At 41.2% G+C, this 21,286-nt stretch overlaps 1 protein-coding gene across 3 annotated transcripts in view; it reads left to right on the forward strand.

The window, feature by feature from the left end:
• Positions 1-21,286, forward strand: part of LOC111157964 (activating transcription factor 1) — an 89,190-nt gene that overhangs the window by 43,823 nt on the left and 24,081 nt on the right. The window contains exons 3-5 of one of the 3 annotated variants that reach the window (XM_022519726.1): positions 10,023-10,166; positions 10,881-10,900; positions 12,552-12,665. In XM_022519726.1, coding sequence (XP_022375434.1) covers positions 10,023-10,166; positions 10,881-10,900; positions 12,552-12,665 — 278 coding nt within the window. Of the gene's footprint in view, positions 1-10,022; positions 10,167-10,880; positions 10,901-12,551; positions 12,666-21,286 lie in introns of those variants that run through there. The other 2 variants (XM_022519727.1, XM_022519728.1) reach the window with 2 other exon arrangements.

Raw genomic sequence — 21,286 nt, forward strand, 5'->3', positions numbered from 1 at the left:
GCTTATCTAACCATCGCCACCCATACTCCAATTCTCTAGTGCAGTGTTTCTCAAAATACAGTATACAGGGGCACCTGGGTGGCTCAGTGGGTTAAAGCCTCTGCCTTCGGCTCAGGTCATGATCTCAGGGTCTTGGGATCGAGCCCCGCATCCGGCTCTCTGCTCAGCAGGGAGCCTGCTTCCCCGTCTCTCTCTGCCTGCCTCTCTGCCTACTTGTGATCTCTGTCTGTCAAATAGATAAATAAAAAAAAAAAAAAATACAGTATACATACCACCACTGGGGTACTCCGGAGCTCTCTAAGTGGTGCATGGATGAACATTTTTATTTTAATGTGTTGAATTCAAAGATACCAGATTGCTTATTTTGAAAGTTAGGGCTTTGGTTGGGACAAAATGGATTGTCAACAATGAAAATGGCCCTGCTATATTTTAGGGCACAAAACATTTCTCCCTGGCTATGTTGACCTGAGAAAGATGGGAAAGTTAGCATCATTTTGTGTTCCCCGCCCTTTATATTGCTTGGTTGGAAATAAAAATATTGTTCAAATGCCCTGAAGTGAGGAGATGTAGAATTCAAGTTAGAAAACTCAAAGATACAGCCAGAAGAAAGTGTAGTAATAAGTTCATGAAGTTGTAATGTCCAGAATCAGAAAATATTTCATCAATTCGCAAAACTTCATTTGTTTAGTGTCAAATGTGCCAGTTGGGGTTCAGACCCTAGCTTGAGAATACAGTGTGGAGGAAAAAAGAGGAAAGTTCCTCTTCTTCACAGCACTTGCTGTCTAGTGGAAGAGAGAACACATGGACCAAATATTCAGCCAGGTGTACAGATGTAACCCTGAGAAGTACAGAGGATTAATGAGAGCCTATATAATAGTGATTTGAGGGGCGCCTGGGTGGCTCAGTGGGTTAAAGCCTCTGCCTTCGGCTCGGGTCATGATCCCGGGGTCCTGGGATCAAGCCCCGCATCAGGCTCTCTGCTCGGTGGGGAGCCTGTTTCCCTTCCTCTCTTTCTCTGCCTGCCTCTCAGCCTACTTGTGGTCTCTGTCTGTCAAATAAATAAAATCTTAAAAATAGTGATTTGAGTGCGTGGGGAATAGGACAGCTCTAAGGAAATGATGCTTGATTTAAGATCTAAAGGATGAATAGGTATTAACTTCGCAGGAAGGAAGGAAAGACCTTTCTAAGCATGTGGGGGAATATCTTGAGAAGGAGCAGAAGTGAAAGGAACTGTCAGGTTCCACTGTGGGCAGAACTAGGAGAACATGGTTTAAGATGAAGCAGGAGGAGCAGGAAAGAGCCAGTCTGTGCAGGGCTTTGTAGATCATGGTAAAGAGTTTTTTAGTAGGTTTTTAAAAATTATTAATGTTTGGTTTTTAAATTAAAAATATAATATTTATGTATTATAAAGATTTTATTTATTTATTTTTGAGAAAGAGAGAGGTAACAAGTAGCCAGAGCGGCAGGGAGAGGGAGAAGTAGGCTCTCCACTGAGCAAGGAACCCGATGCGGAACTCTTAACATTCATCTGTCTGTGGACACTTGAGTTGCTTCCATACCTTAGCTGTTGTAAATAATGCTGCAGTAAACATAGAGGTACATATATCTTTTTTTTTTTTAAACAATTTTATTTATTCATTTGAGAGAGAGAGAGAGAGACAGAGCACAAGCAGAGGGAGAGGCAGAGGGAGAAGCAGGCTCTCCACTGAGCTGGGAGTGTGATGTGGGGCTCGATCCCAGGACCAGAGATCATGACCTGAGCTGAAGGCAGATGCTTAACCATCTAAGCCACCCAGGCGCCCCAGAGGTGCATATATCTTTTTGTTTTGTTTTGTTTTGGTTTGGTTTTTTAAAGATTTTATTCATTTCATTTGACAGACAGAGATCACAAGTAGGCAGAGAGGCAGGCAGAGAGAGAGAGGAGGAAGCAGGCTCCCCGCCGAGCAGAGAGCCCGATGCGGGGTTTGATCCCAGGACCCTGGGATCAGGACCTGAGCCGAAAGCAGAGGCTTTAACCCACTGAGCCACCCAGGCGCCCCACACATATCTTTTTGAATTAGTGTCTTTGTTTTCTTTGGGTAAATACCCAGTAGTGGAATTACTGGATCATAAAACAGTTCTACTTTTTAATCTTTTGGGAACTTCCATACTGTTTTCCACAGTAGCTGTACCAGCAGTGCGTGAGGGTTCATTTTTCTTCATATCCTCACCAGTGTTTGTTACTTCTTGTCTTTTTGATTGTAGCCACCTGCCAGGTGTAAAATGGTATCTCATTATGGTTTGGGTTTGTGTTTCTCTGATTATTAGTGATTTCTGAGCATCTTTTAATGTATCTGTTGGCTACTTGTATGTCTTTGGAAAATGTTTATTCAGGTCCTCTGCTCATTTTTTTACTTGAATTATTCCTGGTTTTGAATTATATAAGTTCTTTGTAGATTTTAGATATTAACACTTATCAAATATATATTTGCAAATATCTTCTCCTATTCAGCGGGTTGCCTTTTTGTTTTCTTGATGATTCCTTTGCTGTGCAAAAGCTTTTTATTTTTGTATGGTCCCAATAGTTTATTTTTGCTTTTGTTTCCCTTGTCTGAGGAGACATATCTGATCAGCACGGGAGTTTTGACCTGCTCCGTTTCTGACCTGGGCTGGTTCACTCCTCCTTGGGCAACCTGGTGGTCCCCTGCTCCTGGGTGGTCACCATACTGATGTCAAACTTAGTGCGGACGCCCAGTCGGCATAGTGCACTACAGAACTCGTGGGCTCAAGCGCTTCTCCTCCCTCAGCCTCCCGAGTAGCTGGGACTTTAGGTGGGCACCACTGCACCCAGTGAGGAGACATATCTAGAAAAATGTTGCTAAGGCTGATGTCAAGAAAATTATTACCTAGGTTTTTTTCTTTTATTAAAGTTAATTATTTTTAAGATTTATTTTTATTTATTTCAGAGAGAGAGAGAGAGAGAGAGAGAGAACATGAGAGGGGAGTGTTCAGAGGGAGAAGCAGACTCCCCGCTGAGCAGGGAGCCTGATGTGGGACTTAATCCTAGAACTCCAGGATCATGACCTGAGCCCCCCAGGTGCCCCTAGATTTTCTTTTAGAAGTTTTATGGCTTCAAGTCTCAAATTGAGGTATTTAATCTCTGTGAGTTTATTTTTATGTGTAGTGTAAGAAAGCGGTCCAATTTCATTTTTTTGCATGTAGTCGTCCTGTTTTCTCAGCACTATTTGTTGAAGAAAGTGTCTTTTCACCATTGTATATTCTTTCTTGGTAGTAGGTTAATTGACCATATAAGCATAAGTTTATTTCTGGGTTGTTCTTTTGTATTGATCTATGTGTCTGTTTTTATGCCAGTATCCTACTGTGTTTGAATACTATATAGGTTTGTAGTATCTTTTGAAATCTGGGATAACTTCAACTTTGTTACTCTTTCTTAAAGATCGCTTTGGATGTTTGGGGTCTCTTGTGTTTCCATACAAATTTTAGGATTATTTATTCTAGTTCTGTGGTAAATGCTGTTGGTATTTTGTTAGAGAGTGCACTGAACTTGTAGATTACTTCAGGTAGTATGAAAATTTTAACAGTATTGATTCTTCCCAATCCATAAACATGGCATATTTTTCCATTTGTTTGTGTCGTTTCAGTTTCTTCCATCAGTGTTTCATAGTTTTCAGAGTATGGGTCTTTCATCTCCTTGTTTAAGCTTATTCCTAGGTGTTTCAGGGTTTTTTTAAAAGATTTTATTTATTTGTCAGAGAGAAAGCAGAAGCACGGAGAGCTGCAGGCAGAATAGGCAGAGCAGGCAGAGGGAGAAGCAGACTCCACGCCGAGCAAGGAGCCCGATGTGGGGCTGGATCCCAGGACCTTGGGGTCATGACCTGAGCCGAAGGCAGATGCTTAACTGACTGAGCCGACCAGGCATCCCTTTTTTTTAAAAAATGGCGATTGCCAAGGGGTTACCAAAGAGCCAGAGGGAGGGAAATGGGAAGTTACTGCTTAATGGGTACAGAGTTGTTATTTTGGGGGGAGGGGTCATTTAAGTAATCTCTACAACCAGTGTGGGGCTTGAACCCACAACCACAAGATCAGGAATTGCATGCTCTACTAACATGTACCTGATAACTGATGCAGTTGTAAATGGGATTGATTTCTTGTCTTTCTGCTACTTCATCATTAGTGTATAGCAGTACAACAGATTTCTGTATATTAATTTATATTCTACAGCTTTACTGAATTTATCAGTTCTCATAGTTTTTTGGTGGCGTTTTTAGCCAAATATGGTATATCATCTGCAAATAGTGCCATTTTTACTTCTTTCTTACCAATTTGGATGCCTTTTATCACTTTTTCTTGTCTGATTACTGTGACTAGAACTTTCAGTACTATGCTGAATAAAAGTAGCAAGAGTGGTCATCTTTGTCTTGCTCCCAATCTTAGAGAAAAGGCTCAGTTTTTCAATATTGAGTGTGATGTTAGCTGTAGGCTTTTCATATGTGTCTTTTATTGTGTTGAGGTGTATGCCCTATAAATCCCCTTTGTTGAGAGTTTCTGCCATGAATGGATATTGTATTTTGTCAAATACAGTGGCATTTGCTGAGATGATTATATGGTTTTTATCCTTTCTCTTGTTAAAGTGATGTATCATGCTGACTGAATTACAAATATTGAATACCCTGGCATCCCTGGAATAAATTCTACTTGCTTATGGTAAATGACTTTTTTTAATATATTGCTGAATTCAGTTTGCTCATACCTTGTTGTCGATTTTTCCGTCTGTGCTCATCAGAGATACTGGCCTGTAGTTGTCTTTTTTATAGTGTCTTTGTCTGGTTTTGGTATCAGGGTAATGGCAGCCTTGTATAGTGAATTTGGAATTGAAAAAAATAGATGTTAACTCTTCTTTATTTAAAAAAAATTTTTTAAAGATTTTATTTATTTATTTGACACGGATAGAGACAGTGAGAGAGGGAATACAAGCAGGGAGAGTGGGAGAGGGAGAAGCAGGCTTCCCGCTGAGCAGGGAGCCTGACGTGGGGCTGAATCCTAGGACCCTGGGATCATGATCTGAGCCGAAGGCAGGAGCTTAACAACTGAGCCAGCCACCCAGGCACGTAGCTCTTCTTTAAATGTTTGGTAGAATTGACCTGTGAAGTTGGCCCATGACTTTTGTTTGTTGGGAGTTTTTTTTTTAACTACTGACTGAATATCTTTAGTAGTAATCAGTCTGAATATCTTTAGTAGTAATCAGTCTGTTCATATTTACTATTTGTTTCTGATTATTTTGGAAGATTATATGTTTCTAGGAATTTTTTTTTTTTTTTAAGATTTTATTTATTTTTCTGACAGGGAGAGATCACAAGTAGACAGAGAGGCAAGCAGAGAGAGAGAGGGAAGCAGGCTCCCTGCCGAGCAGAGAGCCCGATGCGGGGCTCGATCCCAGGACCCTGAGATCATGACCTGAGCCGAAGGCAGCGGTTTAACCCACTGAGCCACCCAGGCGCCCCTGTTTCTAGGAATTTATCCGCTTTCCAGGTTGTCTGATTTGTTGGCATATATATATTCATAATATTCTCTTAAAATCCTTAGTATTTCTGTGGTGTTGGTTATTTCTCTTCTTTCATTTCTGATTTTGAGTCCTGTCTCTTTTTTGTCCTGATGAGTCCTGCTAAACATTTATCAGTTTTGTTTTATCTTTTCAAAGAATCAATTCCTGGTTTCATTGATCTTTTCTGTTTTTGTTTTTTTTTTTAAGTCTCTATTTCATTTATTTCTGATCTAGTCTTTATTATTTCCTTGTAGCTTTTAGCTTTGGGCTCTGTTCTTTTTCAAGCTTTCAGGTGTAAGGTTAGGTTGTTTGAGGGTTGTTCTGTTTTTGTTTTTCCCCAAGAGAGGCCTGTTTTGTTATGAACTTTCTCTTAGAGCTGTTGTGGCTGACGTCTGTTTGCTTTCAACCCGGTTGACTGCATTGACTCAGTTTTCCTGCTGTGGGCTTGCTGGACAGAGTTCTGTCCGTGCATTGTTGAGGAGTCTGTCTGAAGCCTCTCCAGATAGACAGGGTCCTCAGTCATGCTAGCTGTCTGCACTTAGTCTATCTCCCCAGCTACAGGCCCACCAAAGGTTTTGTTTGTGCTCTGCCACCTGAGAGGTTTTGGTTGGTGGGTGGGTCAGCAGTCAGAGCAGATGTCTGCAGTTTGTCTGTTTCTGCCTGCATGGCCGGCTACAAGGTTTGGTGCTGGAAGTGTGCACACTGATTTATGTGGTTATCTTCTCCTCTCCCCAGGGTAGGAGTCACTTTGGAGCTCCCGAAGTTAAGCCTCACTGGTTTTCAAAGCCAGATGTTGTGGAGACTTGTCTTCCTAGTGTGGGTACCCTGTGCATGGGGTGTCTCGTGTAGGGTACAATCCTCTTGCTGTCTGTGCTTCTCAGTGTCTCTGCCATTTGTCATTACTCTCCCCTGGGGTGTTGGTTTTCACCCACCTCTCTGCTCCTCCTACCCTTTTCAAGGTGGCCTCCTCTCCAGGATGGTCTGTTCTGCCAGTCTTCAGGTCGTGTTCAGAGTTGGTTGCACAGATGAAGCTGTTATCTTCGTGTGTCTGATGGATGATATGAGCTCAGGATCCTTCTACTCTGCCATCTCCCTCACAGTGCACACACATACACTTCTCAGCCGTTTGTTGAGCCAGGATCCAAGTAAGAGACATATATGTAGGCTCTTTCTCTTTACCTTTCCCCCCATCCGTTGTTTTTACCTTATTACTTATTTAATCTTCTCTGTAACTGTGAAAAAGATAGTATTAGTTCTGTTTACGAAGGAGGAAGCTGAGGTCCTGAGAGGTTAAGGAATTTGCTTAGCATCACAGAGTTTAGTGAGTACCTTTAGCTGAAAATCAGCCCAAGCTTACTGTCTCCGAAGCCAATGTGCCTTTATGGAGTTAAAAGACTGGATTTGGGCACCTAGATTTGTCATTTGGTTAAGTGTCCCAGCTCTTGATTTCATCTCAGGTCATGATCTCAGGGTATGAGATTGAGCCCTGTGTCAGGCTCTGCACTGGGCGTGGAGCCTGCTTAAGATTCTCTCTCTCCTTCTGCCTCCCCTACCCTTCCAAAAAAAAAGACTTTGGATTCAAACTTTGACAAAACAGAGGAGTCTCCATGACATTTTACTAGCTGTCTGCCCTCTCTCACCCAAGTGTTCACAGTCCAAGGATTCCTGAATTAGGTGGCTAAGGAGCATACTAATTTTTGTCTAGTTTCCTATATGTAAGAGGAACTTCGGGCTCATCTACCCCAGGGTGTGAGAGGAAATCAAGGGGTGTTCGTCCAACAGCTCCCAGTTTAACCAGAGCAACTCCAGAAAAGTCCTTTTCTTTCTGCTTCCTTTAACCTCTCTCCTAAGAGAAGTTCTGAGGTTGCAGTCATAGTGTACTGAAGGGCACTGTTCACTGCGGTAACCACTAGGCACAGGTAGATATTTCCATTTTAATTTAAATTATTTAAAATTAAGTAAAATTGAAAATCAGTCCCTCAGTCACACTGCCCACATTTCAAATGCTTAGTATTCACATGTGGCCGGCCAGTGACAGTTGTATTGGATCCTGCAATATAGAACACTTCTACCATTGCGGAAAGTGGTTAGTCCTGAAACGTAGTGTGTGGAGGTAGTCATGTGTGTTTCAGCCTTATGTTAAAATTGTGGGGGTAGCTTTCAGAGTGATCCCAGATTTAAATTATGAAGTTTGAGAGTAGAGGGTGGGAAAATACCAGGCTTTGGGACCCTGAATAACGAGCATTTTGTGAGGTTAGAACAGTGAAAATAAGGGGGAGGGATTCCTGATAGCTACTACAAAACCTGGTACCTTTTTCCCACCTGCCAGACCCACAGTCCACACAAAAATCACAAGGATTGCCAGAAACCCTGGATGAATGATTGCTTTTATCTTTGTAGAAATGTAAATTAATCCTACCACAAGCTCTCCCTATTAGTTGAGTGACTGGTTTCAGTTTGGGTCTAAAAGGTAAGGGGCATTCATTTATTTTTTTTCTGAGTATAATGGTATATTCTGAGTATAATGAGTATGACTCTAGAGCTTGACTCTTAAGATTTGTGAATTTTAACTCTTTAATTTTCGTATCCCCTTACTGGGGTGCTGTCAAAGAGAAAGAGAGCCAGACATATGTTAAAGGTAGCAAGACAGATTTCATTTAGAGAGACTGCAGCAGAAATTGAGTTCAGGGCGCCTGGGTGGCTCAGTGGGTTAAGCCACTGCCTTCGGCTCAGGTCATGATCTCAGGGTCCTGGGATCGAGTCCCACATCGGGCTCTCTGCTCAGCAGGGATCCTGCTTCCCTCTCTCTCTCTCTGCCTGCCTCTCTGTCTACTTGTGATCTCTCTCTGTCAAATAAATAAATAAAAATCTTTGAAAAAAAAAAAAAAAAAGAAATTGAGTTCAGATCTACTGAAACAAAAGGTGAGAATCTTTTTATTTAATTTTCAAAGATTTTATTTTTTTATTTGACGGCGAGACCGCGAAAGAGGGAATACAAGCAGGGGGATTGGGAGAGGACAGGCTTCCTGCCAAGTAGGGAGCCCGATGCCGGATCCCAGGATGCTGGGATCATGACCTGAGCCGAAGGCAGATGCTTAAGGACTGAGCCATCCAGGCACCCCAAGAACCTTTTTAAATGCTGGAATGTACTAAAGGAAAAGTACTGAAGATGTTAGGTTGGTCAATGTGATTAGGCCATCTGTGTTTGCTAATTGATGTTTATCAAAGTTAAGACTTCTACTGTCCCACAGAGACTGGGAGACAAGGGCCCTATTCTTCCTGATTACGTTTCAAAGGGATGGCTCCCCAGTTCTTGAGAAAAGAGATTTCTGGGTTGTAGAAGATCTATATCTCAAGGGTCAGAGAAGGGGTTTATAACTGCAGGTTTTCTAAAGTAAATGCTCTAAGCAAAGTGAAGTCAGGGACCTATAGTCAGGTTTACGGGAGAACAAACAGTAAGTTTTGAGGGGAGCATTGAGCCTTCTCAGGCAGGCATTTTAAGGGGGTAAGGGTGATCCTAGGGACATGGCCTTAAGCTGATAAAAGCTTTGTGATGGGAGAAGTTGATGGGAGTTGTTTGTCCTGAGAGTTTGCAGTTCTCAGTACCTGGATAACGTTTTATATACAAAATTTCATGACCTGGACATTTTGGGGAATGATGAGGCTGGAATTTAATCCCTTCTTGGGAAGGGGAAAAGAACCTTCAGTGAAGGGAATAAGGCATTGTTTGGGGAGCTGTCAGGAAGTGGACTTAGAGGACCTGAGAAAGCTGCCTTGGATTTTATTTTGTTTTTTAACTCCAAGATGAATAGTATGAACCAGTGTAATCGACAGGAAGGTGAGAGATCACTGTTAACTGTAAAATACAAAAAAGCTTTTTGGAAGAGGAAGAACTTGAGCTGAACCTTGAAGAATGATGGGTAGGCTTTTCTTGGTTTAGCATTTTATTATGGTATATCTGTGAAACCCCATCAGATTTCCATAAAAATAAATTATAATCTCACAATTGGATTAGTTATTTTTAAATATTTTTCTTTAAAAACATGGCTCAAAGTAGGTATTTCTCTTTTTTGACTCTAGATTTCTGGATTGGTTTTCAGCCAGATCGCTTCAGATTAACATGTTCTAAAGAGCCTCCACATTTTTGCACAATCAGTTCTCTGCCTAAAATCTTCCAACCCCCACCCGCATTATGCACCTTCAGGGAATTGACCCAGATGAAGAAGTGCCCTTTCTTTGCTCCTGTAGTACAGTATTTTCTGTTTTTTCTCTCCTATTATAGCTCTTAGTTTGTTGTAATTCATTTGTAATGTCAACCCCCTAGTATAGTGTCTGGCCCCTAGAAGATAACCTAATGTTTAATTAATAGATGTGGTTAAATAGTAAGCTCTGAAATGTGTTTTCCAGTGTTAAGAACTCAGCTATCTTACGTGCATAGGTATAATACGTATTTGTTAACTGAATTTTTATTTGTTCTTAGATGGCATTAAGAGGATCTGCGCCAGTGACAGTTATACCTCTTCCTGGAGAGCAAGGACAGGTTCAGGGGGTCATCCAGACAGCTCAGTCTTCTGTAATTCACCCACCACACGTGCAAACGGTACAAAAATTCAAAGACTTAGTGGTTGAGAGAGGGGACTTTTATACCCTGAGTCTCTGGACACAATGAAGTTGTTGTAGTTGCAATATTATAAACCAGGATAATAAAGTTGTCTTAGAAATTAGACGGTAGGACAAATGAGGCAAATAGAAAAGTTTGCGAGTTTCTATTTTCATGTATTGACTACGCAGTGAAAAAGTAAGACAATTTGGGGGGAAGTTATTGCTCAGAAATGAGACCTCCTTAAGGGAAAACACCTTTTTGTCCCAGTGGTATCTTTCATGAAAAGGAGAATTCTGAAGCAAGGGCGGTGGTGTTAGTGTCGGCAAAGGAAGAAAAATGCGTCCCTTGTGTTTTGTGGAGGTCAGATAGAGTTCTCTCTAGTAGAGGCAAGTTCTTACTTAGGTCTCTCTACCTTCGTATTACCAGTTGAGAGCAGTAGAAAGGAAAGCAATCCCGGGTTCTTTTTTCTTTCTACTCTTTCTCCCCATTTTATCTTCTGGCTCCCTGGGTCTCTGATGCGTTTGGTCATTCCTCATTTTTTCCTGCTGACTACTTATAAAGTACCTGGCTCTGTTGTCTGCTCTACGGCTGTGTCTTGAATGTGGTTTTCCTGTACAAAAGGTGGCTACTGCATGGATTTTTGAGTTTTATATGAAGATTTTCCTCTTGCTTGCCAGTGCTGTCATTAAAAAGAAATACTTGATCTTAGTTATAGAAGTAATCTCTTAGTTCCAGAAATTATTTTCTGGAGTTCAGTAGGAGACTTTGGAGTAAATACAGGGACAGTGAGAACAGTTAAAGGTTTAGGTTAGATTGGTATATCCATGATGCTTGAGGAAATACTATAATATAATATCCGTTACTATTGGTTAATTATTACAGGTCGTGACCAGTTCATGCTTTTCTACCAAAAGATACAGATTTAATATAAGATATAAATAAGATATAAACAGTTGCACACTAGAACTTGTTTTTGAAGGAGATTATAGAATATAAAACAAATTTCCCTGGAAACTTAAGATGTAAGTCTGATTCCTATAGGGGAAGGCTTTCTGTAGATAGTAATGTAGAACACTGATTTGTTAGTGTCCTTTCTGGAAGCCTGTTTGGGTTATTTTATTTTTTAAAATAAAGATGAAGTCAGGTGTCACAGTGCAACTTTGGATTAATGTTGGGGACTTTTAATATATTTTAGAAGTTGAAAATAACTTGTTTTCTTAATAGTAAGAATGTTGTAACAAATTTGCTTGCGGTTATTGTGCTGACACATTTTTAAAGGGCTTATTATTAATAGTTACCATTTAATATGTGCTTGCTATATGCCAGGCGCTAAGTCCTCTACATGTATTAACTCATTTAATTATCAAGTGAAATAAGGCCTAATAATTAGTACAGATTTCTGAATTGCATGTTTATATCCACCCTTGCCAGTGACCGCCATCTTGCTAACCCTAATGAGCTGTTCTCAGTCCGTGTTTCACTTTACCTGTTAGCATCACTTGACATAGTTGATCATTCTTTTTAATACACTGGTTTTGCTAGCTCTCTAGGGTATGTCACTTATCTGGTATTCTTCCTGTCTCAGTGGTGGCTTGTTCTTGGTCTTACTTGCACGTTCCTCCCCTTCCTCCCCACTATTAATGTGTTCCTGGGTTTTGTCCTTGGTTCTCTTCTCTGTATATTGAGCTCATCCAATCTTATGGCTTTAAGGATTTCTTTTTTTTTTTTTTTTTTTTTTTTAAAGATTTTACCCATTTATTTGACAGACAGAGATCACAAGTAGGCAGAGAGGCAGACAGAGAGGTGGGGGGAAGCAGGCTCCCCGCTGAGCAGAGAGCCAGATTCGGGGCTCGATCCCAGGACCCTGGGATCATGACCTGAGCCGAAGGCAGAGGCCTTAACCCACTGAGCCACCCAGGCGCCCCTGGCTTTAAGGATTTCTAAAGAGCTCTCCCAAGTTTATATGTCTAGCCCAAGACCTCTCCCTGACTCAAAGGCTTGTATATTTGGCAGTCTCTGCAATGTTATTATCTAATAATTTGAAAATTGTTGGATTTATAATAGTGCTTCAAAGTTGGCATGTCCAGAATCCAAATCAGATTATTGATTTTTTTAAAAAACGGAGTAATGTGTACCAGTTTAGAAACAGTGGAAATCAGAGACTGGTCTTTATAACTCTAGTAAAATAGCATTGCTTTATTTTAGGGATAGACTTTCTTCTTGCTTCTGAGCATGCTGTACTGTATGTTCCTTTAAGTAGTTTGGGTCTCTGAAATAAATGTTGCTTTTTCTTTCAGACCTTAGATTTAATGACAAATGAATTTGTTTGGCAGGAGACAGATCATATTTTCTGAGAGTAAAAATTAAATTGTTTTCCACCTGCATTGTTCATCACGGTAAAACCAGTTCTGTTTTTCAGGTATCATCTTTATCAGAGAGTGAGGAGTCTCAGGACTCATCAGACAGTATAGGCTCCTCACAGAAAGCTCACGGGATCCTAGCACGGCGCCCGTCTTACAGGTGAGTACTCCACCTTTCAGAGCCTGCACGTGTGATACCACACCAGCAAGTTGGAGTGGTGTTGTGCAGAGCAAAGTGTATAAAGAGGGAGCATGTGTCTGTGTCATGTGGGAAATGTTGAGAGATCTGAGCCAGATTATGAAGGGCCAGATTGCTATCCTGAAGAGGAATTTAGTCTTATCTTCTGGCAGAGTACTAGATTGCTGTATTTACTTTTATTTTTTTTATTATTTTTAATTTTTTTTAAGATTTTATTTATTTATTTGACAGACAAAGATCACAAGTAGGCAGAGGCAGCCGGAAAAAGCAGGCATAGAAGTAGACAGAGAGAGAGGGGAAGGCGGCCCCCCGCTGAGAAGAGAGCCCGATGCGGGGCTCGATCCCAGGATCCTGAGATCATGACCTGAGCTGAAGGCAGAGCCTTTAACCACTGAGCCACCCAGGCGCCTCTGTATTTACTTTTAGATAGTTAACTTTAAGAGCTGTGTGAAAGAAGGACTGTAGACTTAAGGAACCGAACTAGCTTCTGTTCCCTTTCTTAGCTTCCTAACTCTGGGCCTTTGTCCCATTGCTGAAGTACATTTTTCTGCATTCTTTGTAACTCCTGCACATACTTTAAGCCTTATTTCTTCCTGGAAGTCTTCTGATTACCTTCTTTCCAATTCCTAAGACCAAGTTAGGCCTTTCTTTGGTGGCGTTTCTTTTAATGACCCCTGTTTTACAGTATTTAGCTCCTCCTGTTGGAATACCAGCTAATAATACATGGGCCAGAGGTGCCTTTGCTGGCTCAATCAGAAGAGCATGCGACTCTTGGTCTTGGGGTCGTGAGTTCAAACCCCATGTTGGGTAAAGAGATTATTAAAAAGAAATAAACTTAAAAAAAAAATACATGGGCCATGCTCTTAAATAATTTTTTGCATTGTAGAGCGACCATGTAAGAGTAGATGCTCAGCGACTACTTGTGAAAACAGCTAGAAGGTAGGAAGAAAGGGAGACAGAAAAGGATGAAATGCTGTCTTTGAAAGCATATAAACAAATGCAGTTAAGATTTTAGATATAAAAGAACACTGTTTAGGGTATAGTTATTCCTGCCTGGTGGAATAAATAGGAAAGATTTCATAAAAGATGTCATTTGGATCACCAGCAATCTGAAAAATTTAGGGATGGGGAGAAGTTTGGTAGCAGGAGAAGGGCTTCGGCTGAGGAACAGTGTAATCACAGTATGATATGAAAGAGGTTGGCCCGTTTTGGAAATTGGGAACTTAAGGAAGAGGAGGTTTAGCAAGAAAAGGTAAACAAGAGCCAAATTTCTTCGAACCTTATTACCATGTTAAGGAATTTGGACTCTATTGAATAAACGGTTAACGAACAGACAAATTTTGTCTCTGAATTTGGGGGGGTGTTGAAGAAGAAACCCCACTTAAAATGAGCTTATAACCTGAAATTATAAAAAGTTGAAACAAATCCATTTTTAGCAAGCAGCAGGAGATACATAAATAGAATGAAACTACCAAAGAACTTCAGAGAGTAAAATAAAATTGCTAAAAACTATTGAGGAATTCTAAGTGTTATACAACAGATTAAGTATAATTAAGAGAATTAGGGACCTGGGAGTTTTCCTCCAAGTAAGTGACCTAGAATGTCGAAGAGCACTGCCAGCAGCTTTTCTTTAATGACTGAAGTTTCTTTCTTTTTTTTTTTTAAAGATTTTATTTATTTATTTGACAGATCACAAGCAGGCAGAGAGAGAGGAGGAAGCAGGCTCCCTGCTGAGCAGAGAGCCCGATGTGAGGCTTGATCCCAGGATCCTGGGATCATGACCTGAGCCGAAGGCAGAGGCTTTAACCCACTGAGCCACCCAGGCACCCCGTGACTGAAGTTTCTAAAACTTGAATCTGTCAGCTTCAAAAAGCAAGGTCCCAAACAAGATAAACAAATCTAGATGTAACTTACTAAGTAAAACTGGAGAACAGCAAAGATAACAATAAGATCTTAAAAGCTTTTGGGGGGGGGAAAAAAAAGATTACCTAGAAAAGAATGACCATTAGACTGACAACAGGTTTTTTTTTTTTTTTTTTTTTTTTTTTGTTTTTTTTTGTTTTTCTTTTTAAAGATTTTATTTATTTACTTGACAGGCAGAGAGAGAGGAGGAAGCAGGCTCCCCGCCGAGCAGAGAGCCCGATGCAGGGCTCAATCCCAGGACCCGGGGATCATGACCTGAGCCGAAGGCAGAGGCTTTAACCCACTGAGCCACCCAGGTGCCCCTTATTTGAGAGAGAGTACACATGTGTACATGCACAGGCAGGGGGAGGGATAGAGGGAAAAACAGATGCCCCCTGAGCAAGGAGCCCAGCATGGGGCTTGATTCGAGGGCTCTGGGATCATGACCTGAGCTAAGGCAGATGCTTAACTGAGAGCCACCCAGGTGCCCCTAGAAAATATTTAAATGACAAGAGAAAGTATCTCTCAGTTTAGAACTTTATACCCAACTGAAAAATCACTCTAATGGTGAAATAAAAATCATTTCAAACCAATTTAGGAAATTACTAAAGGGTATAACCTCAGGAAGAAGAAAATTCCATCCAAATGGAAGGAATGTGAATATAAGGGAAAATGGTGAGCTAACAGATGCACTGACTTTTGACTTTTGTAAGAACTGTTGATTTTTAGAACGATAAGAATAATCAATTTTGGTAGCTTAAAAACAAAATACAGGGGCACCTTGGTGGCACAGGCAGTTAAGCATGTGACTCTTGGTTTTCGGCTCAGGTCGTGATGCCAGGGTCATGAGGTTGAGCCCTGCTCAGCGCTGAGTCTGCTTGGGAGTCTCTCTCCCTCTGTTCCTCCCATTCCTTGTGTTCGCTCTCTCAAATAAATAAATAAATGATAATTTTTTTTTTAATGCAAGGACTTTTAAAAGGCAGAAACATGTGCTTACTTATACGGTATTGATTAGACTTAACCTTAGATTATTGGAGGCAGTCTCCAAACAAGGGGGCTTTCCCAGCACAAAACAGCTCCTGGATAAAATGCTTGGTAATACATTGTGCATTTATAGGAAATAATAAAAATATCACAGTAAACACAAAAATCGTATTCATAATATAAAATTTAGTCTAATTGGCTTTATTAAATAATTCATGAATTGGATAGCATCCCATTTAACAAGTAGAAGGGAGCTTTGAGGAGCTATACAAAATGGAAGGCTTCAGGGTGCCTGGACAGCTCAATCAGTTAAGCATACAATTCTTGATTTCAGCTTAGCTCTTGATTTCAGGGCCACCCCCCCTGCCCCCCGCATTGTCCCCACGCTGGGCATGGAGCCTACTTACAAAAGGGGGCTGGGGAGCAAAATGGAAGTTTTCTATATAGGAAGGAGGGTGGGGCAAGAGTTAGAAGTGAAAGGATTGTTCCAGTCAAGGTCTCTTTCCCTTAGGGGAAATTGCCAGGGGTTCTTAGCATGCAGATTCTAGAATCTTTCTTGGGGGGATGGAGAGGACCCATATGACAAATTACCTCACTGATCCTCATCTGAAAATTTCTGACTGACTAGTTGTGACTACATTTATGTGGGAGGAGGCTGAGACTGCAGTTAGATTAAGTATTAAGTCCAAGTTTAGGCACTTGGCCTAAGTGATGCCATTTTGGGCCTTTGGTTTTCTTTTTAACAGCTCCTTTCTTTTGATCAGACTCTGCTTAACTGAGATGTGATCAAATTTTAACTCATTAGTTCTGCTCTCAGCACTGGAACGTTCTTGTAGTTTTTGTTTTCCCTTTGTGTGATATCCAGACTTCTTTTTTTCTTCTTCTTCTTAATCTTTGTGATAGTCACAGGTCACAGCTTCAGGTTCACATTGCTTTGTGTTTCAGTCTTTCTTTCTTTCTTTCTTTCTTTCTTTATTTATTTATTTGAGAGTGAAAGGAGGCGGAGCAGAAGTAGGGTCCCCGCTGAGCAGGGAGCCTGATGTGGGGCTTGATCTCAGTGTCCTGAGATCATAACCTGAGCCAAAGGCAAACAGTTGGGCACCTGGGTGACTCATTTGGTTAAGCGACTGCCTTTGGCTCAGGTCATGATCCCGGAGTCCCGGGATCGAGTCCTGCATTGGGCTCCCAGCTCCATGGGGAGTCTGCTTCTCCCTCTGACCGTCTCCCCTCTCATGCTGTCTCTCACTCACTCTCTCAAATAAATAAATAAAATCTTAAAAAAAAAAAAAAAAAAGGCAAACGGTTAACTGAACCTGAACCCAGGTGCCCGTTACATTTCAGTCTTAAGTGAGAGCATTTATTTGGTGGTAAGCAGCTATGAACAGCCCTTCAGAGCTTTTGAAAGGGCACCTTGGGTGGCTCAGTCGTTAAGCCTCTGCCTTCGGCTCAGGTCATGATCCTGGGGTCCTGGGATCGAGCTCCGCATCAGGCTCCCTGCTCCACAGGAAGCCTGCTTCTCCCTGTCTCACTGTCCCTGTCAAATAAATAAATAAATAGCTTTTGAGAGAATACAGTGCACACAGGAGATTGTTGTGATTACTCTAAGTAGAATAATTGACAGTATTTGAAGTGCATCTTAGAGCTATGGTCCCCAAGACCTAAACCAATCAAAAATAAGTCAAAGAAAGAACCTCATGGAAGGAGTTACCTTTTTTTTTTTTTTTTTAAGATTTTATTTATTTGACAGAGATCACAAGTAGGCAGAGAGGCAGGCAGAGAGAGAGGGAGAAGCAGGCTCCCTGCTGAGCAGAGAGCCAGATGCGGGGCTCAATCCCAGGACCCTGGGATCATGACCTGAGCCAAAGGCAGAGGTTTTAACCCACTGAGCCACCCAGGTGCCCCTGGAAGGAGTCACCTTTTAAGGCAAATGTCTTGTTCTGTGATTTTTTTTTAAGATTTTATTTATTTATTTGACAGAGAGAGATCACAAGTAGGCAGAGAGAGAGGAAGGGAAGCAGGCTCCCCGCTGAGCAGAGAGCCCGATGCGGGACTCGATCCCAGGACCCTGAGATCATGACCCGAGCCAAAGGCAGCGGCTTAACCCACTGAGCCACCCAGGCGCCCCTTGTTCTGTGATTTTTGTAATTGACTTTCAGCTTCTCCAAAAGTGTTAATCCAGGCCCAGAAGCAGGTGGTGTTGGCTACAGCATAGACGACACCTTGCTTAGCTAAAAGATGTATCAAGAGCTATTCTGTTATCGAGGATAACTTTGGCTAGAGGGTTTGCTATTGCTTTAGCAACAGATAATGCAATTAAAGTATGAAGGGTTTTTTTTTTTTTAAGATTTTATTTATTTATTAGAGAGTGTGAGCAAGGGTGAGGAGGTAGAGGAAGAAGCAGACTCCCCATTGAGCCAGGAGCCAGATGTCGGGCTCAATTCCAAAACCTTGAGATCATGACCTGAGCCAAAGGCAGAGGCTTAACCAACTGAGCCACCCAGGCACCCCTGTGAAGTCTTGATCCATCATCTTGGGTGGAAGCAGTCTACCTTGATGTAAGCCACTTCTCCTTGTCAGTTGACTCAGGGGTCTCCAGCATCTGTTTCGGACCAGGTGTCAGGCAGCACCTTCTTCAGCTGTGTTGTGCCCCCACAGCTGCCTTCTGGTTTTGCAGCAGTGTCAGTAGTCAGGAGCACTTGGTAAGGTACTTTCCAGCAGGGCTTTAGAGCTGCGTGTTTCTGTTTTATTTATTTTATAATTTTCCAAAATACTGGTCACCAGGCTCCAGACTGTGACCAACAGGATCCTTCAACCTGTTGATGATAGGCTTTAGTATAAGACATTGAAGATTTCACAGTAACTGGTCATACTAGCATGAGACAACCAGGAATCAGCAGAAAGTCGTATGCCGATAACTGCAGTATCCCAGCGACTGTCTCCTCTGGAAGGAGTTTGAGCAGAGCCCGTGGCAGCACCTTAGGCCAAGGGAGTCCAAGCAGTTTTCTCGAGCTTAGAGCCTTTGAGAATTTCATTAGTTCTTTCCACCTTGCCTGATGATTGAGGGTGACAGGGGCAGTGATAAATTCCAAGATGCTGGGAAGGCCTTTATCAAGGCTTGAGTGATTTGCCTGGTGAAGTAGGTGCCTCAAAGGAACGTATAGCCCAAGCGGGAAACATGTTTTCTAAAGGTTTTGTTCGTTTTCCCCTGCTGCAAGACTAATGCCCTCACACTGGCAAACTTCAGTCTGTCTCCAGAAAACACACACACAATAATAAGAGTATATTGATGACCTGTAGTAGGTGGCAATGAAGTCCAGCGGCAGGTGTTCAGAGTCGTTGGAAGGAGGAGGCTTGAGGCCTCTGGAAACAAAGTTTTTCTAGGATTATAGAAAATTTCCAGGTTAGACATTGATGGTAAACTGTTTCTGCTGTCCTAGAGAAGTTTCCACACCATAATGTCTATTTATAATTTGAGTCTTCTTAAAGATACCATGGTGGGTGAAGAAATGTAAAAACGAATGAATAGATTTGCCAGAAAGTGGGAAAGAACCCAGTGGCCCATCTTGGGTTTCTCATAGCCTTAACTACTCCATCTTAATTTCTCTGATGTAGGAGTAGGCTGTGGGCCATGTTTAAGGACATCATGACAGCAGAAGTCTGGCATTGAAGGGCCATTTTTGCAGAAGCAGAATAAACTTTATCCACATGTGCCACAGTCTTACAGTAGAAAGGCAGCTTAAAATTACTTAATTTGACAGTGCTTACCTTGTAGTTGACATATCAAATAAGCCTAATTAGTTTAACAAATTCTTCTTTGATATTCCAGGTCAAAAATAACTTTTTTTCGAACTTAATTTGGGGGATTCCTGGCTGGCTCAATCAGTAGAGTTTGTGATTCTTGATCTCAGGATCATAAATTCAAGCCCCATGTTGGGTGTAGAGATTCTTAAAAATAAAATCTTTTTTTAAAACTTTAATTTTGGGAAGTTTTTCAAAAATATGAAAACTTTTGGGGCACCTGGGTGGCTCAGTCAGTTAAGCGTCTGCCTTGAGCTCAGGTCATGATCCCGGAGCCCCAGGATCGAGTCTCACATAGGGCTCTCTGGAAGCCTGTTTCTCCCTTTATCTCTGCTCCTCCTGCTTACCCCACTGCCGTGTGCAGTCTTGGCTCACTCTCTCAAATAAACAAAATCTTAACTATGTATATAGAAACATTTGAAAAGGAAAAGAAAACCCTATTTCTTTAAAAGATTTTTTATTTATTTGAGAGAGAAGGAAAACCCTATTTTTGAAAGTTTTTTTTATTTTATTTTTTTTGTTAGAGCACACACGCAGGGGGAGGGGCAGAGGGAGAGAGAATCTCCAGCAGGTTCCCATCAAGCAGAGCCCAAGAGCTCCATCCCACCAACCCAAGACTGTGACCTGAGCCAAAACCAAGAGTTGGACGTTCAACAGACTGAGTCCCCCAGGTGCCCCTCAAAAATAGGTTTTAAAGCACTTGCCTAAACAGAATCATAGGTCATTATGAAACTTTAAAAGGTAAAGAAATTTTCACAATTTTACCAATATCAGACTAGAGAGAAAACCAAATTCTAATTTTGCACCGTTACTTTTTTTTTTTTTTTTTTAAGATTTTATTTATTTATTTGACAGAGATCACAAGTAGGCAGAGGGAGAGGAGGAAGCAGGCTCCCCGCCGAGCAGAGAGCCTGATGCGTGGCTCAATCCCAGGACCCTGGGATCATGACCTGAGCCGAAGGCAGAGGCTTTAACCCACTGAGCCACTCAGGCGCCCCTGCACCGTTACTTTTGATATTAAAACTCATTTTTTAAAAATAAATGTATTTTAATCTTAACGAGCTGGACCACACATTCCTTTTCAAAGATTCCTCTGCCACAAAACTTCTAGAACTTTTTTTTCCTCCATTGTGATTTTGTCCTATGTTTTTCTTCCTTAGACAACCATTCTCATTTTAGGACCAGAAAAAAAAAACGTGTATTTCTCCTTCACTGAAAGCCTATCCTACTATCCTGGTATATGGAGATGTTTTCTTTATTATTAGTTTTAGTTACACATATTAATTAGAATTCTTAACCTTTAGAAGCCTTAATTCCTAGTGAAAACTAAGAAGTAACTGTGAACTGTTATAAGCATTCTTTAAATTTACAAATTAATACATTTCAAAATTTTCAAAAGCATATCTTTAAAATTTTTCCAGTGTAGCATTAACATATCTAAGTATCTTTTAGTCTCTCTGTAATAAGCCAGAAGTAGATAAACCTTTGTTGCAGTATTTTGTCTTACTTGGAATGATTTAGATATTTACTGAGTTTAGGTTTTAACTCATTTAATCTAATTCAGTAAAACTTTGAAAGCTAATCTTAAACTTTAAGATTTAAACCCCCCCCCCAATAAATGGGGAAAACTATTTAAAAGCCTTGGAGGCATTTTTTTTTTAAATTTTATTTATTTATTTCACAGAGAGAGATCACAAGTAGGCAGAGAGGCAGGCAGAGAGAGAGAAAGAGGAGGAAGCGGGCTCTCCGCCAAGCAGAGAGTCCGATGTGGGACTCGATCCCAGGACCCTGAGATCATGACCTGAGCTGAAGGCAGAGGCTTTAAACCACTGACCCACCCAGGTGCCCCGGGAAAACTATTTATATTGACCTAATATCACTGAAAAGTTCAATTATAA

Source organism: Enhydra lutris, unplaced genomic scaffold (genome assembly GCF_002288905.1).
Source record: "Enhydra lutris kenyoni isolate GAN:26980312 unplaced genomic scaffold, ASM228890v2 scaffoldscaffold56, whole genome shotgun sequence".
Classification (NCBI taxonomy): domain Eukaryota; kingdom Metazoa; phylum Chordata; class Mammalia; order Carnivora; family Mustelidae; genus Enhydra; species Enhydra lutris.